Genomic DNA, 27,917 nt, shown 5'->3' on the forward strand with positions numbered 1-27,917 from the left:
GAACTCCGGGAGTTGGTGATGGACAGAGAGGCCTGGCGTGCTGCGATTCTCGGGGTCGCAAAGAGTCGGACACGACTAAGCGACTGATTTGATCTGATCTGATCTGCATTCACAAAATAATTCACAAATCTCTTTAATTCTTTCTTCTAGGAATTTTAAGCTCATTAGAAAGTTGCAGGAAATCTGCAGGTGGTCTTATAAGTTGTAGCGGAGACTTACTTCCTTGAAAGGCTGGAAGGAAGTTTGTGCTGCCAACAGTGAGAGCTTAGACCCAACCTCCCAGCGCAGATGTGGGGGTGGGGGATCAGCAGTATTATTTTTAAGATTGAAATAGAGGACGCTCCAATAGGAATGATTCTCTTCCTGTTGTAGGCTGTTTAGTGTCAGTATCAGCCCTGGTCTGTTCACAGACAATAAAACATGTTTGTCCCTTACAAGCCAAGTGGATACGAAAGCTACAGAGTTATAGAACGCCCATCCTCTGACTTTTTCTTCCTGGAGTTTACCATCCAGGCTCATGCCAGATCCCACCCCACTCCAGCCACGCCTCCCCCGCAACCCCAGAGAGCCCCTTGTTTTCCTAAAAGCCCTAGTGCTTGTTTATGCTGCTTGTTCCTTTCCTTGGAATCATTCCTGGCTCCTGCAGTTTTGTTTTCTTTCCCCCGCTCCTGTTTCCACCACTACCCTTCTTGGCTGACCACTTCAAAAACAAGAGCAATCAAAACCACATTGAGGTACCATCTCATGTCAGTCAGGATGGCTGCCATCAAAAAGTCTACAAACAACAAATGCTGGAGAGGGTGTGGAGAAAAAGGGAACCCTCTTACACTGTTGGTGGGAATGCAAACTAGTGTAGCCACTGTTCACTATGGAGAACAGTGTGGAGATTCCTTAAAAAGCTGGAAATAGAACTGCCATACCACCCAGCAATCCCACTGCTGGGCATGCACACCGAGAAAACCAGAATTGAAAGAGATCCGTGCACCCCAATGTTCATTGAAGCACTGTTTGCAATAGCTAGGACATGAAAGCAACCTAAATGTCCACTGGCGGATGAATGGAGAAGAAAGCCGTGGTACATATACACACAATGGAATATTACTCAGCTATTGAAAGAATGCATTTGAGTCAGTTCTAATGATGTGAATGAAACTGGAGCCTATTATTCAGAGTGTAGTAAGTCAGAAAGAAAAACACCAGTACAGTATATTAATGCATATATATGGAATTTAACAGATGGTAACAATGACCCTACATGGAAGACAGTAAAAGAGACACAGATGTAAAGAACAGTCTTTTGGACTCTGTGGGAGAAGGCGAGGGTCGGATGATTTGAGAGAATAGCATTGAAACATGTATATTACCATATGTGAAGTAGATGACCAGTCCAAGTTCGATGCATGAAATCGGGCATTCAAAGCTGGGTCACGGGGACAACCCAGAGGGATGGGATGGGGATGTTGCGACACATGTACACTGTGGCTGATTCATGTCAATGTATGGCAAAAACCACCACAATATTGTAAATTAACCTCCAATTAAAATTAATTAATTTAAAAAAAAACTTATAAAAAAAAAGCAAAACAAGAGCAGACCCACCCAGCCCTCCTGCTTCTCCTTGTGTTATTATCAAGTACATCTGGTCTTTGTTTCTGGTTCCTGATGCTGTGTCTCAAAAACCCTTAGAAGTTCCTGAGCAGTTGGAGCCTTTGGCTGTTTGTGTTGAGTCCCTGTGGACCCCACTTGGATTGTCAGGGAGATTAGACCTGCTGAACATGTGGATGCTTTCTGGGAGGGGCTGCCTGGAGGCTCCATGAGGATGAGGGACAGGGCACGACAGCTCTGCCCCTTCTACCCCGAGAGCCTGACCCCTGTATCTGTAACATTCACCTGTCCCGACCTGTATTGTCTATGTCCGACACAACTGTAATTGTAGGTGTAGCACTTTCAGTGAGTTCTGTTTATCATCATGGAACCTACAGGGGCATGGGGACGCTCCCCTCGCCCCAACTTAGAGCAGGTTGATTAGCAGCACAGATGGTCCACGAAGCTTGTGCTTGCATGTGAAGGGTGGTGGGGGAATCTTGTGAAAGGTTTTATCCTTGACCTGCAGGTCTGTGCTAAACCTGGGTCGTCAGTGTTAAGACAGAATTAAGTTGAATGGACAGAGAACTTCCCTGGGATGCCTCTCCTGCCCCCAACGGCTCCAGATGCTGTTCCTATAGCAGGAGTCTCACTTCTTGCTTCAATCCCTTCCCACCCAGAGCTTCACAGCATCCCATGGGGGCCTCTAGGTGGGGACCTCTGTGGTACCCAGGACCTGAGGCCATGCACATTCCCCACTCTGCAGGCCCAATGCCCTGTGCCCCCTTCAGGTCTTCTCTAATATCCTCCCCAAAGTGCCCCCTCTGGAGAGCCTGTCCCTGATCTTGGGTGTCTCCCACGTCCCTGCTGGTGGCCCCTTCCTGTCCTTTGGGGCTGTGGTTTGAACTCAGTCCCGTGTCCTCCACTGGCCATGTCCGCACTGCGGGCAGCTCTGTGTCTGGTGCGTGTGTCCTGGGAAGAAGGAAAGAGTGAAACTAACTGGAGAACTGAGGGTGAGGTCTATGGGCCACAGCCGTGGCGAGAAGGGGAGGTTCAGGTGAGCCTGTGGCTTTGGCCAGTCTCTGTGATGACAGCCAGATGTGGACGCCTGCCCTGAGCCCTGCACCAGCTCCCCCAGCCGAGGGCCGGACACAGGGTGCTGACTGCTCTGCCCTCACACCCCAACTTTCCTTTGTGAAAACAGGGATCATAACAGTCCCTGACCCTGTGAGTGACAGAGTGTGTTTACTGCTTGGCAACCGGGAGGGAGTGCAGTCAACAACCTTAACTGTGAGTAGTGTCCCGTGACTGTGACCTCGGCGGTTCCTGGGCCCTCCTTGCCCCTCAGCCTCCCTGTCGGCTGTTGGGAGATGGAGGGACACTTGGGATCAAGATTACCAGGTGGAATTCCTGGCCCTAGCATGCATTTGGAAAGACTTAGAAAAATCATCTATAATTTTTGGTTACATATCTCCTCTGCTCTTCATAGTCTGTGCGCCAGCAGCACAGAGAACAGGAAGCTTAGCCACATCCTGGCAGTTTTGTTTAGTCCCTTGTGTGCTGGGAACATGGGTTGAGACAAAACCGAGGGAAGCTGAAGGCGTCACCTTACTTGAAAAATTATCATGGCTGCACAGATGTTTCGTGTTCTCCCTTGTTCTAACGCTAAGTCATGTCTGACTCCTTGTGACCCCATGGACTGCAGCATTAATACTTTCTCACAAATGCAGGAGAATTAAATATATGTTACACTTAGTTATAAAATTGTCCAGTGTCAAGTCTGTGTCTGGCAGACATTGTTTTGGAATTCCAAGCATCTGGGGTTGGATTGGCGCTGTCCCTCAGGAGTCGTGTGAGCTTACAATTATTTAATGTCTTCTGCTGTTGGAGAAGACTCTTGAGCCTCTTGATGAAGGTGAAAGAGGAGAATGAAAAAGTTGGCTTAAGGCTCAACATTCAGAAAACAAAGATCATGGCATCCGGTCCCACCACTTCATGGGAAATAGATGGGGAAACAGTGGAAACAGTGTCAGACTTTATTTTTCTGGGCTCCTAAATCACTGCAGATGGTGACTGCAGCCATGAAATTAAAAGACGCTTACTCCTTGGAAGGAAAGTTAGGGCCAACCTAGATGGCATATTCAAAAGCAGAGACATTACTTTGCAAACAAAGGTCCGTCTAGTCAAAGCTAAGGTTTTTCCTGTGGTCATGTATGGATGTGAGAGTTGGACTGTGAAGAAGGCTGAGCACCGAAGAAGTGATGCTTTTGAACTGTGGTGTTGGAGAAGACTCTTGAGAGTCCCTTGGACTGCAAGGAGATCCAACCAGTCCATTCTGAAGGAGATCAGCCCTGGGATTTCTTTGGAAGGAATGATGCTAAAGCTGCAACTCCAGTACTTGGCCAGCTTATGCGAAGAGTTGACTCTTTGTCTTTTCCAAGGCAGCTCTGATGCTAGGAGGGATTGGGGGCAGGAGGAGAAGGGGACGACAGAGGATGAGATGGCTGAATGACGTCACTGACTTGATGGATGTGAGTCTGAGTGAACTCTGGGAGTTGGTGATGGACAGGGAGGCCTGGAGTGCTGCAATTCATGGGGTCGCGAAGAGTCGGATATGACTGAGTGACTGGACTGACTGAATATTCCTCTGTATATTCCTTTCCACATCTTCTTTGTCTATTCCTCTGTTGATGGACATTTAGGTTGCTTCCATGTCCTGGCTATTATAAATAGTATATAGCTGCAATGTATATAGCTTTTGAATTATGGTTTTCATGCATCCTTTTGAATTAGGTTTTTCTATTTCTGTTTTTAGTTTTTTTTAAAGATATATCCATACTGTTCTCCATAGTGGCTGTATCAATTTACATTCCCACCAACAGAGTAGGAAGATTCCATTGTCTCTACACCCTCTCCATCATGTATTGTTTGTAAATTTTTTCTGATGATGGCCATTCTGACTGGTGTGAGGTGATACCTCATTGTAGTTTTTATTTGCATTTCTCTAATAATTAGTGATACTGAGCATCTTTTCATGCACCTCTTGGCCATCTGTATGTCTTTGTAGAAATGTCTGTTTGGGTCTTTGGACCATTTTTTGAGTTGTTTTTTGATATTGAGTTGTATGAGCTGTCGGTGTATTTCATCCGTTGCTTTGTTTGCAAATAGTTTCTCCCATTCTGAGGGCTGTCTTTTCATTTTGTTTATGGTTGCTTTTGCTGTGCAAAAGCATTTAAGTTTAATTAGGTCCCTTTTGCTTATTTTGGTTTTTAATTTCATTATTCTAGGCAGGGTGTTGGGAAAAGATCTTGTTGTGATTTATATCAAAGTGTGTCCTGTCTATATTTTCCTCTAAGAGTTTTGCAGTGTCCTTACAGATAGACTTTTAAAAATCAAGGCATAATTAACAGACAGTAAGCAGCACAGAGCTTCAGTGTACAAATTGATGGATTCTCCCTCCTGCACATGTCCTGTGACCTCCCCCAGGTCAACATGCAGAGTACCTCCACCACCTGCCCTCCTTTCTGTCCAAACCCTCACCACCTGTTCTGTATCTGTTCCCACGGGTGAGTGTCTCCCCGCGGGAACCTCCCCTTGGTTGCATCACACATTATCCTTGGTCCCTGGTTGCCCCCTGGGCTCACCTTCCCCACCGCCACCTCTTGCTCCTTCCTACAGATTCTTCCTCCTCCTTATTCCACACTGGATGCCCCTACATTGGGAAGATATCCGCTCCCCCTACCTAAGTGTTCTCCTACCTTATGGGTATGTCCTTGCATGTTTATTTTAGGTTCCAAGAAGGGTGAGTGCTATGATCAGTATAAACCATAGAGGCAGATGACCTCTGCTTCTGAATTTTTCAAATTGGAGAAAACAAAGCAGTGAAGTCATTTCGGGGCAGGAATTTTTATAATCCAAGGAGGATAATGCAAATATTAGGCAATGTTTGTCTGTACCAAAGACACACAGAACCTTGCAGGGTGTTGAACAAATAACCAGTGGGGTTTGAGCCAAGTAGAGCAACAGCTGAGTGACTGAACTGAACTGAACTGAGAGCAGCAACAGGTAGAGTAGAAACTCTTTTGTGTGGTGGTAGGTACTTGGAGGTAGTAATATTACATTGGTCTCATAAAGTAAGAAGCAAATCATGTCTGAGACCCAAAGAGGCTGTAGAGCCAGTTGCATAATTCTTGCCTCTGTGACGGGAAGAACACTGTTTTTCTGGGATGGGAAGGACACTGTTTTTCTTGGACTTTTCCGGCCATTGTGGTTCAGCTGGCTTTTCTAATCTCAAGGATCCAGGAGCCAGTGCAGTTCCCACAGCCTGCAGAATGTGTGAATGTGTTTTGTGGACATGTGTGCAGGGTCATGTCCTCGCAGCAGAGGGAGAGGATTCTAGTGGGCTTGCCTGTCTCTTTCATCACCCTTTTATGGGTTCATGTTAGGACCCGTAAACGTGGGTGGGCCTGGACTGACTTGCCTAAGAGCTGGTACACAGAGGCTCCCTGGGCAGGGCTGGGGCCTTGTGTCTGGATGGGTCTGGCCGACTTTCCTCCCCTGAAGAGGAGACTCTGTTGAGTGTGGGACCCTCCCTGTTCACAGAAGCTTCTAAGGGCTGACTCCATGTTCCAGGCCGGTGGGACCGGTGTCATTCTGTAGAGTGGTCTGCAGGGGAGGGGAGAGGAGCGGAGGGTGAGCCAGGGGCGCACGATAGAAAACCCTGGTGTACCCTCCAGAGTCTGCAGGTGAGAGCAGGTCCCTGGAGTGCCCTTTGGCAGATCCGAGGAGACCTGGGGCCAGGAAGCCCTATTCCTGGTTTGCACAAGCTCAGGACTTTTCTTCTTTGTTCGGTAAATAGAAGTGTTGATTCTTCCAGGTGCATCCTGGGTCCTCTAACTGTAGGGATTTGCTCAGGTCTCCTTTTTCTCCTAGTCATTAGATCTAAGAACTCTATCTGCTTCATTCCTTCCTTAAACTCGACTTTGCCCAAATTAACTCCTTGACCTCCTGGGTTCCCCAATCCAGAAGGTCTCCAAACCTATCCCTTTGTGCTCACGCAGGTTTCCCTGGTGGCTCACATGGTGAGCTTACGATGCAGGAGATGCAGGTTTGACCCCTGGATCAGGAAGACCCCTTGGAGAAGGAAATGGCAACCCATTCCAGTATTCTTGCCTGGGAAATCCCATGGACAGAGGAGCCTGGAGGGCTACAGTCCATGATGTCTCAAAGAGCTGGTCATGACTGAGTGACTGACTCTAACTGGCTACACAGAGGCTCCATCATGGCTGGTTGATTATATCACTGACCACCGGTGCCTGAACTCAGTTTCCAGCCATCCCACCCCTCCCCAGAGGTCCAGGGCCAGGCTCAGAGTTCTCACTCCTGATCACCCTCGTGTGGACTTTCCAAAAGTCAACACATTAATATAACAAAAGACTCTTTTGCTGCTAGGAAACCCCCAGGGTTTTAGGAGATCCATGCTAGGAATGAGATAAAGATCAAATATATGTATTTCTTATTATAAACTACAACATCACAGTAGCTATGATCATGGACCCCATTTTCCAGATGAGGAAGCTGAGGCAAGAGAGTGAGGCAGTGAGCACAGGCAAGTGACTGGCTCAGCTCAGCCCTGATCTGTGGCTCCAGGGCTTGTCCAGTGCGTCAGGTCACCACTCCACCCCCACCCCCACCCCCACACCCCACTCGGTCCTGAAGACAAGCACAGGATGCCTTTGGGTTAAGGGTTATATTACTGACAGAACTGGGTTCTGTCTGCCAATCTGTTGATACCAGGTTGTGGTGAAGGCAAGTGCAGGGTTTATTGTAGGAGAATATCAAGCAAAGAGAACAGGCAGCTCATCCTCAATGCCCTGGGCCCGCCCTGCTCCCACCCCTCCACCCACAGAGCACATGCTGAAATGCCGGTCCACCTGTTGCCTTCTTTCTCAGAGGCTTGAGGGGTTCTCAAGGCTCGTGGATTATGAAGAGCATCTTGGGCACTGTGGTCAAGACCCGTCTTCCTCTCACCTCCTCTGTGGCCCCTGAGCTCAGGTTCTTCCCTCTGTCCTGGAACAGGCGTGGCACCACCTCCACCACGAGCCTCTCCCCACATCCCCTCCCTTGGCTTGTCCTCTTTTCCTGGCCAAGGCCATTGCTGCAGCTTCTGGGGAGGCTAAACCCTCAGACCCAACCGCAGTTGATGAGCTCTGTGCTCCGAGAACCATGGCCACCCCTCTCTCACGTGTGAGGGTCCTCACTCTCCTGACCTTGGTCTCACTTCCCACCCAGCGGCCTCTGGGAGGAGTCTTCCTCACCGCTGTGTCATAGGCATTTACGAAGCTGCTGTCCAGTCGTGAACCAATGAAGCATGGATGGAACTCTTTCTCAGATGAAATGTCTTCTTAAAATCACCCTTTCTGGCTGTTGACAAGTCCAGGCGTCCAGCCAGAGAGCATGCTACAGCCTCCTCATCTTGGGTTATTGCTTAAATACCCAACCCTGGGACGGGCGTTATTTCTACATCTCTGCTCCTGTGAGCTCTCCCTAGTGAGCTGTTGAGAGCTGGTCCAATTACAGACATTCTGTTTTTACCTGCAAGTCTGCATTCTGTTAGGACGTTGGTTAGAATGTGCTCCAGTCAGCATGGGGTTTCCCTGGGTTTGTTGGAAAGGTGGCTGTAGAGGTGACTTGCAGGTATTTTAACAACCTGCAGCCCATCTAAGGGCTTCCCAGGTTGCTCAGTGGTAAAGAACTTGCCTACCAATGCAGGAGACATAAGAGACATGAGTTCGATCCCTGGGTGGGGAAGATCTCCTGGAGGAAGGCATGGCAACCCACTCTAGTATTCTTGCCTGGAGAATCCCATGGACAGAGGAGCCCGGTGGACTATAGTCCATGGGTCACAAAGAGTCTGATGTGATGAAGTGACATGGCACACATGCATACCCAGGTCATCTAATCTCCCAGAACAGATTTTTAAACCCTTTGATTCACTAAGACTGAAGTCCATGTGCTTGGTTCCTAGTTGTTGAGGAATAGGAAAGAGTTTAACTTAACAAACAAACCACAATGCAGTTTATGGGTTGGACTGTATCTGACTCTGGAACAAATCATTTTTTTAAAAAAACACTTCCTTCCCATATACAAATAATTATTTTCTGTATTAATCATGTATAGAAACAAATAATTAAACATCAGTAGGAAAACATAGTCAATGAAATTTTTATTCCACTTTGTGTATAGACTCATTCCAGTTAAAAAGAAATCACAAGTCTATTTTACTAAAACGAAAGTGTCCAGAAAAAGTACAAGTCAGACAGTGACTAAATCATACCACTCATGTAATATTTCATTTTCTTGATTCATTCTTGAGTTTTAAAACAAATAACTGACTATTAGAAAAGTAAATTTCAATTTTAAAGTTATTCAAAATCAGTAAACTATTTTCTGTGTGAACAAAACTTTGAACTCACTAAACAAAAATTTTATACATCAGAATTCACATCCATTTAAATTTTACCATTTTAAAATCAGAATACAAGCAAAAATTCCAAGGAGTCATGCAATTGACAGAGGTGAACAAATAAGTTCTGCTTCTCTGTCTTTAAACCAACTGTGCATCATTATTCATTCTGAATCCACCACTAAGTTTAGTTATAGCAACACTTCGGTATTGAAGGTTCCCTGATTGTACCTGAAGTGAGCTTGAAGAGTTCTGAACTGTTACAAACTCATCTGGCTGGGGGCTGGGGGTCCTCTTAGTTATCAATAATCTTCACAAAGAGGAGTAAGATGTGGAACCAAACAGAAAAAAATTATAATCTAAAATCTCAATCTGTGGGGGATAGAGACAACTTTTTAATGTAATAAAAAGCCACTGCTTTGAAGTTTCTGCTGCTGCTGCTAAGTCGCTTCAGTCGTGTCCGACTCTGTGCGACCCCATAGACGTTTACGTACCCATGATTAAAACTCAGTTGCTGTTGTCAGTTGTTGGGTTGTATCTGACTTTGTGATCCCATGGACTGCAGTACACCAGGCTCGTGTGTCCTTCTTTATCTCCTGGAGATTGCTCAAACTCAAGTCCTTTGAATTGGTGATGCCATCTAACCATCTTATCTTCTCGTAGTTCTTTTTCTAGTTGCTTTAGGTGTAAGTTTAGATTGTTTATTTTGCATTTTTCTCTTTTCTTGAGGTAAACTTGTATTGCTATAAACGTCCCTCTTAGAACTACTTTTGCTGCATCCCATAGATTTTGGGTCGTTGTATTTTTGTTGTCATCTGTTTCCAGGTATTTTTTACTTTCTTTTCTGACTCTTCAGTGCTGCTGCTGCGTCACTTCAGTCTTGTCTGACTCTGTGCGACCCCATAGACGGCAGCCCACCAGGCTCTGCCGTCCCTGGGATTCTCCAGGCAAGAACACTGGAGTGGGCTGCCATTTCCTTCTCCAATGCATGAAAGTGAAAAGTGAAAGTGAAGTTGCTCAGTTGTGTCCGACTCTTCGAGACCCCATGGACTGCAGCCCACCAGGCTCTTCCGTCCACAGGATTTTCCAGGCAAGAGTACTGGAGTGGGGTGCCATCGCCTTCTCTGGACTCTTCAGTGACTTGTTGGTTATTTAGAAGTGTGTAGTTTAGCCTCCATGTGTTTGTGTTTTTTAGTTTTTTTTTTTCCTGTAGTTGATACCTAGTCTTATAGCGTTGTGGTCAGAAAAGATAAGGGTGGGATGATTTGAGAGAGTAGCATTGAATCATATACAGTATCATATGTAAAATAGATAGCCAGTGGGAATTTGCTAGATAACACAGGTAACTCAAAGCTGATGCTCTGTGACAACCTACAGGGGTCGGATAAGGTGGGCTGTGGGAGGAAGGTTCAAGAGGGAGGGGACATATGTATACCTTGGCTGATTCATGTTGATGTATGTCAGAAACCATCACAATATCATAATTATCTTCCAATTAAAAACTCAGTAGTAAACAAACAGTTGTTTAGAACTTCGGCCAATAGACCCTGCCCCTCCCTCCCCCCACCATGCCCGCAGCTGCGTAAGAGTATTTTATCCCTGACATTGTTGAGAATTGCCAGTGAAGGGTGGTAATGAAAAGTTAGAATTTCATTTGCCTTAATGCATCCTCACCGTTGGGTCCCCAGGTCAATGTCCCCACTGCCTTCAGCTTTAGATGACAGAAGTTGGGACTAAAAGCTGGAAACTGGTGACCTGCCATGTAACTACTTTCCTGTGGTCATTCACCCTCATGCTATCCACTGGCACTCAAGCACTTTCTGCACACACCTTCCAGGCCAGGTGCTGCCTTAAGTGCTGGAGTGAATGTTGACTAATATGTGGGACCAGACACAAAAGACTTTACAATCTAGTGTGGGTACAGACAAGTGAATTGCTGAGTGTGGACAGAGCAGCAGAGCTAATGTGGGAGCGTGAAGGGCCCGGATGCTGACGGGGTCCCCGGAGGGCCCAGCATTTGGAGTGAGACTCTGGTGCCTCCAAATCTGACCACCGTGTCTGGGCTGACACTTGATGCCACTCCCCTGTCTCCTAGGTCCCTCTTCCATTAAAATTCACTGCCTGAGCTTTCTGTTTCCTATGCAACTCAGCACCAGGACTCCTTGGGTCAGGCATTAGCATCTGGTCCCTCCCCTTTGCCCCTCCCCTTTGTCCCAGGGAAGGACGTCAGAATGTGAACCCTCGGGACTGCGCACTGGCCCATCCTCAAGGTGTCCCTTCCCACAGTGACCAGGTGGGACCCAGGACCGAGCACAACTGGAGTTCCTGACGTCAGAGGTTTCATACTCTCAATAGAGATGTAGCCAAGTATTTGCACACGGACACTGAAGATATAATTATGTTACAGACTAGAGAACTAGGATGCACTTTCCAGAATAATGGAAATTTTAACAGTCCTTGCAGTATTCAAGTCTTGTATTTGACTTAGTTTATAAAGCTATCTAGTTTTTTACTTTGGAAAGAATGGTTGAGATGACTGCAGAGTTGGTGGACAGCCTGCTTTCCGAGGCTCTTGGGTCAGGATGAAGGATAAGGCTGTATCCTGATAGCTGCCTCTTTACTGCTATTTGGCTCAGAGCTCCGTGCAAAAGTTGATTGAGGTTCCTTTCATCTTTTGCCTGTAGATTTCATCAAATCTCTCATTCTGAGCCACCGTGAAGTGGTTTTTCCAATCCCCCACAATTCCTGGAAGGGGAAAGCCCAGACGAACATCACTGCTTGGGAGTCCTGGTGACCCAAGTGAAGAAGGGATGTGTGCCTGCATACTGCCTCACCCACATCCCTGGTGGTACCCCTCCTCCTGCTGCTCTTGGCTGAGATGCGCCCCGGAGCACCTGATCAGAGGTCAGGGCCCCTAAATCAGAGGACCATCAACCCAAAGGAGCTGCAACTGGGACCCACCCGAGGTCTGTTCACATGAAGGGCAACCATGGAGAAGTGAGAAAGCATGCGCTTCTAACACTCAGCCACTTGGGAGAATCTCCAAATGTCCACTGAGTAAAAGACTCCAGATACAAGACAGTCCACTGCCTGATTTGTTCAAGGGAGCCTAGGATCAGGCACAATGGGTGTGGGGATAGGGACAAGCACAGGGATCGTCTCTGGGGGCAGAGATGGCCTGCAGAGGGGCAGGAGAAGTAACTTTGTGAGGAGGAAGATGTTTAAGGCTTGATTAGGGTGCTGGTTGCATGTATGCACTCATCTATCAAGTCTTGTTAATTGTATGCTGCAGTTCACTGGAGGTAAGTTCCAGCCCAAAGGAAAAAGATTTGGGGGAAAAATATGAATGAAGTACTATTTTTCACCCAACAGTAACTATGAAAATAATTTCAAAAGAGGGAAATACTCTGCCCCAACAGTGCCTCTTCTGGAAAATTATGCAAGAGAAGGAAGAATATCAGGATGTGAGAACATAGGCACAGAGCAGTTTGCTGGAGTGTGATTCACAAAGACAAGGACTGAAAACAGCCAGAGCTGAGAGTCTGACTCCTGGGGAAGAGTTGATGAGTTATAATGCACCTGGACATGAGCCCCCAGAGAGCTTCATGGTCCCACTGTGCCCTGCCCTTGTGGCGCACTTGAGACTCTAGTGAGGAATGTGTGTGGGGGACCTGCCTGAATTTTGTGGGGTTGGCTTTCACCGTGGTGCCTGTATTTCTGCAGAGCTGAGGGGAGGGGCTGCGGAAAGCTGGGCCGCTCACCAGATCCTTACCTGAGACTACCCAAGGAGAGAAGTGGATTTGCTTGGCTTGTTTCAGTAACAGGGAAGCTGTTGTAGACTGGAAAATGCAGCAAAAGAAATCCAGTTGTGTGTGAAGAAAGAAGAAGAAAAGAAGTTGCAAAGCGATGGTCACCACAGCTGAGACTGTGTCGATAAAACTGCTACAGAGGGGCTTCGTGGAGCAGGGTTTTGGTAAAGAGAACTTTTAAAATGCGAATTTATGTTTTTATAATCACATATATTACTTTTTAAATTAAATGGTGATAAAGGGTTTTATTTTTTCCCTTTGAAAACATTGTGGTGTTGCTGTTGTTCAATTGCTAAGTCATGTTCGACTCTTGTGACCCCATGGACTGTAGCCTGCCAGGCTCCTCTGTCCATGGGGATTCTCCAGGCAAGAATACTGGAGTGGGTTGCCATTCCCTTCTCCAGGGGATCTTCCTGACCCAGAGATTGAACCCAGGTCTCCTGCATTGGCAGGTGGGTTCTTTACCGCTGAGCCTCCTGGGAAGCCCCCATAAAAAACATCAGCTGGGCCAATTAGGATCCCTCTCTTAGGATTTGGAATGAAGAAGTATTATGGAAGGAGGTAGATCTGAGCAGTAGTTGCCATTGAAAGTTATGCTGTTCAGCCATGATGAGACTGGCTGATGAGCAGACTGTGAAGCAGGAAGAAAAAGCAACGGGCAGTAAGGCAGGAAGCTGGTTGGTGGAGAAAAGCCCTCATCTTCTCTGTGTAGAACCTCGGAGCAAAGACCCAGACCTTGCTACTGCTGGGGTCCCAGGCCTCAGGCCAGGCATCCCCAAGATGTCTGGACCGGCCCCCAAAGGACCAGCGAGCTCTCCTCTCTGAGGGCCTCCAGCAGCAGGCATGATGCACGATGCACTGTCCTGGGACTGGTAAAGCCCAGCGCCCTCCTATCAGCAGGGCAGGTGCCATGCTACTGGGCAGATAGAATACTTGGTTTACACCCATCTCTATGCAGTCTGTGCAGCCCACCCACCTTTCCTCATGAAGGGGGAGATGGACTGGTCCAGGATGGTCTTGGGAGCCGTGGAACGGTTGGTCATGGGGTTTGCCTTCATCTTCTCAAACGTCGTCTCCTGGACAATGGTGTCCAGCACGGCTCCATCCAAGTTCTTCTCCATGAACTTCATCACCTTCTGAATTTCCTGCTTTGGGTCCTGTGGGGAGAGTAACATGGCAGTGGAAGGGCGCATCATGTCAGAAGGTCACACTTGTTCCCCTGCCAAACGTGCAGCCTGGAAGCAGCCCAGGGTCTCTCAGAGCTGGGTCTGACGTGGTCTCTACCCACGTGGCCTCTACTCACCCTCTTGATGTCCTCATAGAAGAGAAAGAGCATCTGGACGTTGTCTCTCAGCTCCCACCAGCCTCTCACATGCTCGAACCAGGACCCCCATGCGACTGTAAGACACAGAGAACACAGCAGAGAGCCCATGCGGGGCCCTGCAAAGCCTTCCAATGCTCAGGGATGTGATTGACCTCAAGTGCATAGGAGAGAGAGGGAAACAGATTACCAGCCAGAAACATCCATGAGTTGTGACCTGTTTGACGTGGGGGGTGAGGCGGAATGGGGCAGCCTCAGGGGAATTTATCCCAACCTGCCTACCAATATGGCTTCACATATATTATCTGTCATCATAATGCCCTTATGATGGGACAGGGATGCTTTTGGAAATGGGAGACCCTGCTGGTCGGGTGGCCAGGAATAAAAGCTTCCGGATCTGGTGGGGACGTCTGCTGTGGCCGTGGGAGGACTCAGTGTCCTGGGGGGTCACGTAGTGTCGGGGACCTGGCTGAGCCGCACGGCGGTGGTGGTGGCAAGATGGGAGGGGGCCCCCTACCTTTTCCACTGATGAAGGTTTCAAAGTACTGGTCCCAGGTGCCTGGGTCAGGAAGTGTCCGGTTCATCCTCTGGAAGTGGTAGTAGGAAACCAGACAGTCCTTGGCATTTCGAGCAACATAGAGGAACTTGAAGGAAAGAGTGTAGAGAGGGGGTGAAGTGGCATAGAGGGTGGTTTTCACAGGGTCACCAACGCTGAGCTGTCCCAGGGGGCCTGTGCCTGCTGCTCACCTGGCCTGTGCCGCTCACACTCCCCGGGGCCCCCACCTCCCTTCCTGGCTCCTCCCCACAAGGCACAAGCTGATTCCTTGTGGCCCCGTTGATCTCCTAGAACAATATTTATCCAGAAACCAGGACCTCCCGACAGACAGAAGCTGTGATAAGGGCTGTGATGCCTTCATCCTGGTCTCCCTGGAGGTCAGCTTCATGGTAACAATGTGGTTACGTTCTAGGCCTCACGGGCTCTATTGTTCCTGTGCTCAGTACCTCTGCTGTCTCCACCAGGCATCCCATTGGTTTCATCTCAACTGTGACCCTTGATCCTCAGCCCGGGAGGTGGGGAAGCACGCATGACGGAGGATGTTTGGGGTTGGAGCATTCGCCCCCTCCATCCTGAGATGTTAATACCTTGCAGTTGCTTTCCCAGAAGGATGGAGGCAGCAGCTGGGCTGGGAGGTGGGTCCTTAGCACCCGGGGCTGGGGCATTGCTCTGGCCTTCTCCACACCTTTAAAGAGGTCAAGAGGAGGATCTTGTCCCACAAGCATTACAGGGGGACTTCTGTCCAGGGCTCTATCCAGAGTGTTGGTCACCTGCTTACCTTTCTGCTCTTGGGGCCTTTTGTGGGGGGACCATGACCTTTACCTGCAGGTGGCACACACACTCTCAGCTGCAGGAGCTCAGTTTGGGGATGAGGAGCTGAGTTCCAGGGGAGAGGGGTCCCAGAGCACATGCCCCCATCCCCACCGACCTGCCCGGTGTGCTGGCTGTTTCCTTCCTCTCTGAGAACCGTGACCCTGATGGCCTATGGGTCCTGACTCCTACTCACTTCCTGGAGACACAAACCCGTCACCTGCCTTTGTGTGATCAACATGTTATGGGCGGGGGGAGAGTGCGTCCCTGAGATCAACAAGGCGTGACCTTCTCCCTAGAAGCAGCTGCTCCTGTGTGGGAATCAGATGCTGATGCAAATGCCTCTGCATTCTTAAGCCAGCCGGACGATACTGTGATGAGGACACATGTCCTGGCTGCTGCTGCTGCTGCTGCTGCGAAGTCGCTTAATCGTGTCCAACTCTGTGCGACCCCATAGATGGCAGCCCACAAGGCTCCCCCGTCCCTGGGATTCTCCAGGCAAGAACACTGGAGTGGGTTGCATTTCCTTCTCCAATGCATGAAAGTGAAAAGTGAGAGTGAAGTCGCTCAGTCGTGTCCGACTCTTAACAACCTCATGGACTGCAGCCTACCAGGCTCCTCCGTCCATGGGATTTTCTAGGCAAGAGTACACATGTCCTGGCACCTGTGTCCAAACCCCCTGGAGGAGCTGGCAGGTGACCCTGGGCTCTGGGAGATGACCTGTTGGTCAATGCAGTGTCACTAGTCATAACCAGGGCCCTGGCCGGGGGTGAGGCAGCAGGGAGGAGCACTCACCGGAGGGCTGGGGCGGCCGGGCCCACTCGAGGAATGGGTGGCGGTGTTGGATGGCTGCCCGCTGACACTTGTCCACATCCCCACTGTGCTCAATCAAGTCCACAATTTCCTGGATCCACGTGGTCCCTGCGGCCAGATGGAGAGATGAGAGGCAGGAACTGGTCAGACAACTGCCTCCTGCACCCTGGTAGACTGATGCGTGTTCAAGTCAACCTCTCCCCCACCCAAGGGCTGACAGCCCAGCAGGTGGGCCCCCAGAGCTGTAAGCCCATAAACCGAGGGGCTCAAGCTCCCCAAGGAGCCTGTCCTTGGGGCAGGAGAGCAGGGCCCTCTGATCCCCACAGGCAACCCTCCAGGGACCGTGACCCCGAGGGAGCCTACTGACTCAGCCCACAGCTACCTGACTTAGGGTAGGTACAGATGAGGAGGTCGTCCGGCTGGGCCTCGAAGCCCTGGATCTGGTGCCAGTTGTCCACGGTGGTGGCTGGCAGGGGGATCCCCGCCACCTCCCCTAGTGAGGGCTGTGTCCCCGCCGTGGTCAGGGCCATGGGGTCTGGGGATGAGATGGCAGTCCCTATGGGCAGAGATAGAGGAGGTTTTTGAAAAATTGTGGTTCAGTACTCATAACGTGACATTTACCATTTTATCCACTTGTAAGCGCAAGCTCATTGTTGTGCAGCCGACACCACCATCATCTCCAGAATGTCTTATCTTCCCAAAGTGATCAGATCAGTCACTCATTTGTGTCCAACTCTTTGCGACCCCATGAATCACAGCACGCCAGGCCTCCCTGTCCATCACAAACTCCCGGAGTTCACTGAGACTCACGTCCATCGAGTCAGTGATGCCATCCAGCCATCTCATCCTCTGTCGTCCCCTTCTCCTCCTGCCCCCAATCCCTCCCAGCATCAGGGTCTTTTCCAATGAGTCAACCCTTCACATAAGGTGACCAAAGTACTGGAGTTTCAGCTTTAGCATCATTCCTTCCAAAGAAATCCCAGGGCTGATCTCCTTCAGAATGCACTGGTTGGATCTCCTTGCAGTCCAAGGGACTCTCAAGAGTCTTCTCCAACACCACAGTTCAAAAGCATCAGTTCTTCAGCACTCAGCCTTCTTCACAGTCCAACTCTCACATCCATACATGACCACTGGAAAAACGATAGCCTTGACTAGATGAACCTTTGTTGGCAAAGTAATGTCTCTGCTTTTGAATATGCTATCTAGGTTGGTCATAACTTTCCTTCCAAGGAGTAAGCGTCTTTTAATTTCATGGCTGCAGTCACCATCTACAGTGATTTTGAAGCCCCCAAAAATAAAGTCTGACACTGTTTCCACTGTTTCCCTATCAATTTCCCATGAAGTGATGGGACCGGATGCCATGATCTTCGTTTTCTGAATGTTGAGCTTTAAGCCAACTTTTTCACTCTCCTCTTTCACTTTCATCAAGAGGCTTTTTAGTTCCTTTTCACTTTCTGCCATAAGGGTGGTGTATCTGCATACCTGAGGTTATTGATATTTCTCCCGGCAATCTTGATTCCAGCTTGTGTTTCTTCCAGTCCAGCGTTTCTCATGATGTACTCTGCATATAAGTTAAATAAACAGGGTGACAATATACAGCCTTGACGTACTCCTTTTCCTATTTGGAACCAGTCTGTTGTTCCATGTCCAGTTCTAACTGTTGCTTCCTGACCTGCATACAGATTTCTCAAGAGGCAGATCAGGTGGTCTGGTATTCCCATCTCTTTCAGAATTTCCCACAATTTATTGTGATCCACACAGTCAAAGGCTTTGGCATAGTCAATAAAGCAGAAGTAGATGTTTTTCTGGAACTCTCTTGTTTTTTCCATGATCCCAAAGTGAAACCACCCATTAAACACTAATTCCTCATCCCCTCTCCTGTCCCCAGCCCCCATGATTCTATGCTCTGTCTCTGTGGACCTGACTCCTCCAGGGACCTCACACAAGAGGAATCAGACAATGCTTGTCCATTGAGGACCTGCCATAATGTCCTCAAGATCCATCCATGTTGTAGCAGATGTCAGAATTTCCTTCCTTTCTGAGAGTGAATTCATCCTCAGAAAGCACTGCATTTCATTTATTTATTTATTTTTGGCTGAGTACCAATTTATTATGTAAAACATGAACATTGTTCATATACAAGCTCAACAGCTAGTTAGAAGATATGGTGGTAGAAAAGATCTTGTTTACAACAACAGAAAAGAAAAATCCAAATATAAATGTATATATACATATAAATTATGTATATAAACACAGGTATTGAGTTTCACAAAGAATCTATAAGATATAAATTTTTTTTTAAGATATAAATTTTTTTATGTGGACCATTTTTAAAGATGTCTATTGAATTTGTTACAATATTGCTGTTGTTTTATATTTTGTCTTTTTTTTTTTTGGCTGAGAGGCATGCGAAATCTTAGTTTTCTGACCAGAGATTGAACTCGAACCCACATCAAAGGTGAAGTCTTCATCACTGGACTATCAGGGAAGTCATTATAAATCTTTATTCATATAAATAAATGAAATTTTTCATTCCTGTGAGGTGCAGAGGAAAAAAAAGAAAAGACGTACATAAGTGGAAAGACAATTGCATAGAAAATCTCAACATCAGGGATTTAACACATTCCCAGTAAAAATAACAACAGAACTGTTTGTAAACAAACAAGCTGATTACGACTGAATTTTATTCATTCATTCATGCATGGACCCTTTCAACTTTTAATTGTTGAGAATGAAGCTGCTATGAACATGGGTGTACAAATATCTCTTCAATACCCTGCTTTCCTCTTGAGAAACCTTTATGCAGGTCAGGAGGCAACAGTTAGAACTGGACACGGAACAACAGATTGGTTCCAAATAGGAAAAGGAGTACGTCAAGGCTGTATACTGTCACCCTGCTTATTTAACTTATATGCAGAGTACATCATGAGAAATGCTGGGCTGGATGAAGCACGAGCTGGAATCAAGATTGCCGGGAGAAATATCTATAACCTCAGATATGCAGATGACACCACCCTTATGGCAGAAAGTGAAAAGGAACTCAAAAGCCTCTTGATGAAAGTGAAAGAGGAGAGTGAAAAAGTTGGCTTAAAGCTCAACATTCAGAAAACAAAGATCATGGCATCCGGTCCCATCACTTCATGGGAAATAGATGGGGAAGCAGTGGAAACAGTGTCAGACTCTATTTTTGGGGGCTCCAAAATCACTGCAGATGGTGACTGCAGCCATGAAATTAAAAGACGCTTACTCCTTGGAAGGAAAGTTATGACCAACCTAGATAGCATATTCAAAAGCAGAGACATTACTTTGCCAACAAAGATTCGTATAGTCAAGGCTATGTTTTTTCCATTGGTCATGTATGGATGTGAGAGTTGGACTGTGAAGAAGGCTGAGCGCTGAAGAATTGATGCTTTTGAACTGTGGTGTTGGAGAAGACTCTTGAGAGTCCCTTGGACTTCAAGGAGATCCAACCAGTGCATTCTGAAGGAGATCAGCCCTGGGATTTCTTTGGAAGGAATGATGCTAAAGCTGAAACTCCAGTCCTTTGGCCACCTCATGCAAAGAGTTGACTCATTGGAAAAGACCCTGATGCTGGGAGGGATTGGGGGCAGGAGGAGAAGGGGACAACAGAGGATGAGATGGCTGGATGGCATCACTGACTCGATGGATGTGAGTCTGAGTGAACTCCGGGAGTTCATGATGGACAGGGAGGCCTGGCGTGCTGCGATTCATGGGGTCGCAAAGAGTTGGACATGACTGAGCGACTGAACTGAACTGAACTGAACTGACCCTGCTTTCAGTCCTTTTGGGTAAATATCCAAAAGTGGGATTGCTGGACCATTTATGAGACTATATTCTCTCTTCTGAGGACCTGCCATCCCATCGCCCACAGTGGCTGCACTTTTACATCCCCACCGACGGTATATGAGGTTTCTGATTTCTTTTCATCCTCACCAACACTTGTTATTCTCTGTTGTTGTTTTGTTTTGTTTTTTAATGTAATAGCAGCCAGCCTAAAGAGTGTGAGGTGACATCTCATTGTGCTTTTGAGTTTCATTTCCCCCCAAATGTGCTCATTTGTCATTTGTATGTTTCCTCTGGAGAACGTCTATTTCAATTCTCTGTCCGATTTAGAACCACGTTGTTTGTTTTTGTTGTTCTGTTGAAAGAGTCTTAAATGCATGAAATGAGAAAGGCAGGAGGAGCTGCTGCTATTTCCTAGGATAGCTGGCTACTGTGATTCCAGAGATGTTGTCTGCTGCCACTAGGGCCACTGGCAATAGCAGGATCTAACAGTGGGCTGACGTCTATGGGGTCGCACAGAGTCGGACAGGACTGACACGACTTAGCAGCAGCAGCAGCAACAGTCACTGGATACTTAGATTCACATGTGCTTGGCTGAATACCTTGTACTTGTTAACTCATTCTGACTCTTGAATAAAATGAAAGGGTCCTTCCAGGATAGTTAGGGAATTTGAAATGGAAATGTATGCACTGCCATATTTAGAATGGATGACCAACAAGGACATACTGTCTAGCACAGGGAACTCTGTTCAATGTTATGTGGCGGCCTGGATGGGAGGGGAGTCTGGGGAGAATGGATACATGTATATGTATGACTAAGTCCCTTTGCTGTTCACCTGAAACTATCACATTTTTAATCCACTATACCCCAGTACAAAATAAAAAGTTTAAAAGAAATGAAAGGCAGGAGAAGCTGCCTTCTCTTCCTGCCATCTCCTTCCTGAAGATGAGCCTATAAACGGTTATTGGAAATTGAGTGGGGGCCTGGTGCAGCTGCTCTGGGGAGCTGGTGGGAGGCTAGTGCTCACCACACCCAGGCCTGCCATTAAGGGGTTCCTGACCTCAGAGCAAGCCCAGCCCTTCAGAATGGAGACTGAGGGGCAGCTGTGTTTGCAAAGTGTCAGAGAAGGTAGAGTTTGGACAAAAGTCCTGAGATTATGGTAGGTTTCAGGAGGGAGGAGGGAAGAGAACAAAGCTTCTAATGGGCCTTTCAAGGTAGGTCTTCTACAAACTTTTCTCTTTTAATTTGTAAATGAATCAAGGATTTATTAGGAAGGAGTGTTAACACCCTCACACAAGTAAGGCTGCTCAGAGCCTCTTGAACAATACTTGCTCAGGAATGCAGCCAAAGCCTGCCTGGTAATCCACATTCCTTCATTAAGAATTACCTCTTTTATGCAAAAAAAAAAAAAAGTATGTATACATATGCTTATCAGAATCACTTTGCTGTGCAGCAGAAATTAGCACATTGTAAATCAATTACACTTCAGTTATAAAAAAAAAAATTACTAGGATTTCCCTGGTGGTCCAGTGGTTAAGAATCCACCTGCCAATGCATGGGACACAAGTTCAATCCCTGGTCCAGGAAGATTCCACATACTACGAGGCAACTAAGCCCATTTGCTGCAGCTACTGAAGCCCATGTGCTCTAGAGCCTGTGCTTTGCAACAAAAGAAGCCACTATCATGATAAGCCTGCACACAGCAACTAAAGAGTAGCTCCCGCTCACCACAACTAGAGAAAGCCTGTGCACAGCAACGAAGACTAGTGCAACCAAAAATAAATATAAAAAAAGAACTACTCTTTTCATTATGAATATAAACATATATGTTACATAAAATTTAAAATAAGCCCAGATACACAAGGAAAAAAACCTATTGCATGAGTTGTTATTATTTTGATATATTTCTTTTTTTAAATACATATTGTGTTAGGTAGAATAATAGCCCCAAAGGTATCCAAGTCTTAATTTTTGCTCCTTCCACTGTCTGGTGAAGGGACTTTGCAGATGGAATTAGGGTTAAGGATACGAAAGCCATAGGCTTGTCCTGGTTATCTCGGGCAGAGGGGCTAACATGATCCCAAGGACGGATAGAAGAGAGCAGGAGGCATGGAAAAGCCAATTGAGGGATGCAGTAGCCCAGGAGGCCAGAGGGACTCAAAGCCTGGCGGGACACCCAGAACACCACTGACTGAAGCGGGAGGGGACAGGAGCCCAGGGACGGTCCCAGGGAGCTGAGAAGGACCCCCAGCCGACAGTGCAGGGACGTGGACCTTGGCCCGCGGTCATAGGGGCTGAATTCTGCCAACAGAAAGCATGAGTCCCAAGCCAGTGCTCCTAGGACCTGCAGGAAGGGTCATGGTCCTGCTGGCACCATGGTTCTGACCTGAGATGCCTGCTTGGAGTTCCCACTTCCAAAATCATCAGATGATTAGTGTGTGCCCTCTCAAGTGGCCGAGTTTGTGGTGTTCTGTCTCTGTGGCAATGGCATTCACTCACTGGTCACCTTTATAGACGGATGCCGTCCCTACCAGGTTCATCTAATCTCCAGGGCTTCAGTGTGTGACTGCATTTGCAAACAAGACTTTAAGGGGGTGACTGAGTTAAGGTGAAGCCAGTAGGGTGGCCCTTCTCCAACCTGAGTGTGTTCTTGTTAGAGCTGGAGATTAAAGCCAGGGCTGTCGCTGCACAGAGTGATGGCTGGGTGAGGAACAGCCTGCGTACCCAGGAGAGAGACCTCGGGAGAGACCAGGCCGGCCACATCCGGGCCCTCCACCTCCAGAGCTGTGACAAAACACCTTTCTGTTGTGTAACCTGCTTAGTCTGTGGTATGTGGTTACGACAGCCCAAGGGGACTATGACAAAGGTCTTTGCTGAAGCTTAGAAACCAACTGTTTAGTTTTAAATCATAAATGGAGGGAAAGAGTAAATGGTTCTTCCTGACTTTTCTATATGACTGTTCTGCTGAATAGTTAATAGCAGATAAAAGAAGTTTCTCTTCATAGAATCATTCTAGCCAATAGATGAATAATAAATCATAGAATTGTAATGTTGCCTTGCAGCCCAAAGTGGTGAAAGAAGCTAGGCATTTAACATTCGTGGTTTCTGACATCCCGGAAAGAAAGACAAGCAGACACTGCACCCCTTGGTGATGGACATGAATCCTACGATGTGGTTCTGCCCCAAACATGAACCTGGTTAAGCCTCAAAATCCAGCACCAAAAATATCTCTACCTTTTTAGGTTCATTAAAATTCTTTCTGGCTTGAGCTAATCAGTCCTGTCTACATAGCCACACCTACATTACTAACAGTAAAGATTAAAAAAGTAAACCAATGAGTTAAGTAAAGGATTTCTTTTAAGCCATATCCTCACCTTCAAGTCTCAGCTGAAAATCAGAGCCCAGAGGCTGGACCAAGGGTCAGGGAGCTCAGAGGACACTTTCCAAGGATGTGGCCAGCTGCCCGGATGGCAACTGCCAAGGCTCAAATTACCTGAGTCAGGGGTCCTAGGGCTTGTAGGAGGTGGGGACCTTGTGGGGGGCTCGTGTCCCCCATGTGGTAACCCGGAACTTTTTGCTGTCAGGGGCACAAGCAGCTGCCCCAGAATTTTTTAGTCAAAGTTACTTAAGAAATAGGTGATATAAGAAAGACACTGACTCACTCTGTCCCCCTTAAAGATAAATCCCCCGGGTGAAGGGCCCTCCACTTCCCCATATAAGAGGAAGAAGCATCCTTACCTCCAGAGACCTGGATTCAGGGCCAAGAAGGCTGGGTAAATAAACCTACTTCCTTCTTCCTGATGGTGATACTTTCTCATCAATTTACTGCATGCCCCAAACTCTTTCTCTGTCAGTTACTCACAAATTTGTTTGTTATTCACAAATTTATTTCTTTGTCTAAAGCTGTAAAAGCTGTCAATTTGTCACTTCTTCAAGTCTCATATTTCTATGGGATCCTGTGTGTAAAAATTAAATTAGTTTTTTCTCCTGTTAACCTGTCTTATGGGCTTCCCCGCTAGCTTAGATGGTAAAGAATCTGTCTGCAGTGTGGGAGACCTGGATTCTGTCTCTGGTTTGGGAAGATCCCCTGGAGGAGGGCATGGCAACCCACTCCAGTATTCTTGCCTGGAGAATCTCCATGGACAGAGGAGTCTGGCAGGCTACAGTCCATGGGGTTACAAAGAGTTGGATATGACTAAACGACTAAGCTCACAGCAACCTGTCTTATGTCAAGTGTGTGATGAGACTGGCTCTTGTTCTTCAGTTGGGATTATTTTACCTTAATCCTGGGTGGGATGGGGGCCAGTTGCCATGATTTTTCTGCTCCCTTTTAGTTAATTGACAGGATTCTTATTACCTTAACTGAGAACTCTGCAATTCCATGATTGGACTTTTAAGATTGAAGTATAATTGACATGCAATGTTATATTAGTTTCATCGTAATTGTATTTTGATTTTGGTTCAATGCTCCAGGATAGCAGTGGCTCCGTGATGGAGCGGAGGAAAGCACCTTTCCAGTAAGCAGAACTATTCCGCAGGATGTATGGCTCCTCATTCTACACCATAAACTAGATGTTCACAACACTGTACAACGTGGGTGGATCTTGAGGGAATTGTGTGAAGTCAGATAAGACACACAAAGACAAATGCTGTATGGAATCACTTCATGTGGGATCTTTAGACAATGTCAAACTCACAACAGAGTCAAAGTGTAAAATGGTGGTGCCAGGAGGAATAGGGAGATGCTGGTCAAAAGATACAAACTCCCAGTTAAAAGAGGAATGTGTGTACTGAGTCGTGCCACTTGTGTTCGACTCTTGGCAACCCCAGGACTGTAGCCTGCCAGGCTCCTCTGTCCATGGGATTTCCTAGGCAAGAATACTGGAGTGGTTTGCCATGCCCTCCTCTAGGGGCTCTTCCCAACCCAGGGATCAAACCCGCGGCTCTTATGTTTCCTGTACTGACAGGCGGGTTCTTTATCACTAGTACTACCTGGGAAGCCCATAAACTGTGGGATTTAATGCAAAGCATGGTGGCTAGAGTTAACAATACTTGTCATATACTTGAAAGTATATAATAAACGTTCTCACCGCAAAGAATTGTAATTATGTGACACTCTGGTGGGGGTTATTTTGTGATGTGTACCTGTGTCAAATGGACACATTCTATACCTTAAACTTACACCATGTAACATACTAATTATATATGAACACATCTAGAATATAAGTTAAAAAAAACATCTTTCATTAGTCAAGATCATCTAACTGTGTTCTTGCTTTTTAAGGGCTAACAATCCCACCACCATCCAAATTAATACCATTTTGTTTTCAATGTTTCAATCCATTTCATCTGAAGGACTAACTGAAGGAAGATTCGTAAGTCTATCCTCTCTGCGTTTTTATTACTCACAGTTGGCGTCTCCAGGTGAGCAGACTGGGGACTGGGTCCTGGTTTGGCAGAGGGAGACTTGAGCGTGCCGCAGGCCGTCTGAGCTCAGCTGAGGACGGGCAGCAGGAGGTCCGGTGACCTTGGGCCTCTCCTCAAGGCACGTGGGCTCATGCTCAGCGCTGCTGCCGCCTGGGCCTGACACAGCTTCCTTGTCCAGGGACTGGCCTCCTCTCATCAGGGCTCTGACTCAGCGTTTACTCTCGATAGCACTGACACACCTGGTACAGAGCCAGGCTTCTGTCCTTTGGGGACCAGTGGCCACTAGGTGCCTTGTCTCCAGTGTGGGGGGATGGGACTGAGAGCACAGCTTTGTGGACATCAGGCCACAGCAAGAGGACGAGCCTTCTCTCCATTTCTTGGGAGACTTAAGGGGCCACTGTGGATGACTATTAGCTTGAATACTTGATCCTAGAATCTCCATAAGGTTTTAGGAAGATGCCAAGTGCTGGGGAGGTGGCAGGGGAAGCTGGAGATTCTGTACAAAGATGAGGGGCCCTCAGAAACCAAGGAGAGAGAACAAAAAGAGGTACTGAGATTCTGTAGTAGACTGGGGGCTGCCATCACCATCAGTCCATCATCCATCCATCCATCAGCCATTCATGTACCCATCTATCATCCATCCACCCATCCATCCATCCATCAATCATCTGTTCATCTATCATTCATCCACCCACCCATCTGTCCATCATCTGTCCATCATTTGTCCATCCATCCACCATCCATCCATTCATTCTTGCACCCATCTATCATCCACCCATCCACCTATCTGTCCATCCATCCATCCATTCATGTACTCATCTATCAGCCATCTGTCCATCGATCCATCCCTCCATCCATCCACATGGAAGGTGAGGAAGAGGGAGTCTGGATTCAGGAGGCCCTGTGGGGTGTCTCAGTGTCACCATACCCCATGCTCAAGGTCAATGGAAAACAACAGCAACCTCTTCCAGGAGGACAGCTTATGACCCAGACATTTCAGCATGGAACCCTGAGGCCCCAGGTCAGAATCATGGCAGCAAACTCCTTGCTGGAGGCAAAGTGGCATCAGAGTGGGTGGTGGGAGAGGCAGTTACAGAGACAAGGGCTGTGGTCAGCAGATGAGTTCCTCCTTATTGTGTTATGTGTGTGTTTACATACAAATATCTTTATTTCCTTCCCTACTGTGTCCTTTATCATGTAACATATGATGCATTGACTTTCCATCATATTATTTAAGTATTAATTTTATATTATAACATCAGTTTGAGCAAGCTCCAGAATTGGTGATGGACAGGAAAGCCTGGTGTGCTGCAATCCATGGGGTCACAAAGATTTGGACACGACTGAGAGACTGAACTGAACTGAACATCAGAGTATATAAGTTATGAGAAATCAAGGAGAAAAATGCCCAGGAAAGCCATGCTTCCATGAATAGAGGTAGACCTGAGGGGCAGTAGACGGTATGTGAGGATGGGGTGGGGACGAGGCGGGAGGGACTCAGGCTATAAACGTCTGCGAGTCTGAGGGGCCAGAGGTCAGACAGTGGGACTGTCTCCCTAGAAGCTGGAAAGAACAGCCCTGGAGAAGGTTGGGGGTATGGGAGCAATCCACAGAGGTGGTATTTAGAGTTTCAGAAGAGAGTGGAGTGTGTATTCACGTTGAATTCCAAATCTATAGGTTCCAGGTACAGGAAGCTTAGACAGGTTGGCTGCCTATAGTCTTTGGTCTCCTCCTTATAAAAAAGCCCATTGTCTCAAAAAGAAATGTATTAATCAACATACTAATGTATTAATCAACATCAGATCAGATCAGATCAGTCACTCAGTCATGTCTAACTCTTTGCGACCCCATGAATTGCAGCACGCCAGGCCTCCCTGTCCATCACAAACTCCCAGAATTCACTCAGACTCACGGCCATTGAGTCAGTGATGCCATCCAGCCATCTCATCGTCTGTCGTCCCCTTCTCCTTTTGCCCCCAATCCCTCCCAGCATCAGAGTCTTTTCCAATGAGTCAACTCTTTGCATGAGGTGGCCAAAGGACTGGAGTTTCAGCTTTAGCATCGTTCCTTCCAAAGAAATCCCAGGGCTGACCTCCTTCAGAATGGACTGGTTGGATCCCTTGCAGTCCAAGGGACTCTCAAGAGTCTTCTGCAACACCACAGTTCAAAAGCATCAATTCTTCAGCGCTCAGCCTTCTTCACAGTCCAACTCTCACATCCATACATGACCACAGGAAAAACCATAGCCTTGAGTAGACGGACCTTTGTTGGCAAAGTAATGTCTCTGCTTTTGAATATGCTGTCTAGGTTGGTCATAACTTTCCTTC

At 47.3% G+C, this 27,917-nt stretch overlaps 1 protein-coding gene across 1 annotated transcript; it reads right to left on the reverse strand.

Annotated features, from left to right (window-relative positions):
- Positions 1-8,784: 8,784 nt before the first annotated feature.
- Positions 8,785-26,617, reverse strand: LOC133257066 (sulfotransferase 1C2-like). Its single transcript, XM_061432544.1, has 8 exons — positions 25,573-26,617; positions 16,741-16,914; positions 16,341-16,466; positions 15,323-15,420; positions 14,697-14,823; positions 14,162-14,256; positions 13,835-14,015; positions 8,785-11,794 (listed from the first exon to the last, which is right to left on the reverse strand). The coding sequence occupies exons 1-8, from the start codon at positions 25,784-25,786 to the stop codon at positions 11,682-11,684; spliced, it is 1,128 nt and encodes a 375-aa protein (XP_061288528.1). The 5' UTR covers positions 25,787-26,617; the 3' UTR covers positions 8,785-11,681.
- Between the last annotated feature and the right edge of the window lie 1,300 nt (positions 26,618-27,917).

The sequence above is a fragment of the Bos javanicus genome, chromosome 11 (genome assembly GCF_032452875.1).
Source record: "Bos javanicus breed banteng chromosome 11, ARS-OSU_banteng_1.0, whole genome shotgun sequence".
Lineage (NCBI taxonomy): Eukaryota > Metazoa > Chordata > Mammalia > Artiodactyla > Bovidae > Bos > Bos javanicus.

Coding starts and splice junctions, on each gene's coding strand:
- LOC133257066 (XM_061432544.1), bottom strand. CDS start 25,786: ATGAGAGGAGGCCAGTCCCTGGACAAGGAAGCTGTGTCAGGCCCAGGC. Junction 14,824..15,322: donor TCTGGGAAAGCAACTGCAAG/GTATTAACATCT, acceptor CTTTCCTTCAAG/TTCCTCTATGTTGCTCGAAA. Junction 14,016..14,161: donor TCTATGAGGACATCAAGAGG/GTGAGTAGAGGC, acceptor CTCTCCCCACAG/GACCCAAAGCAGGAAATTCA.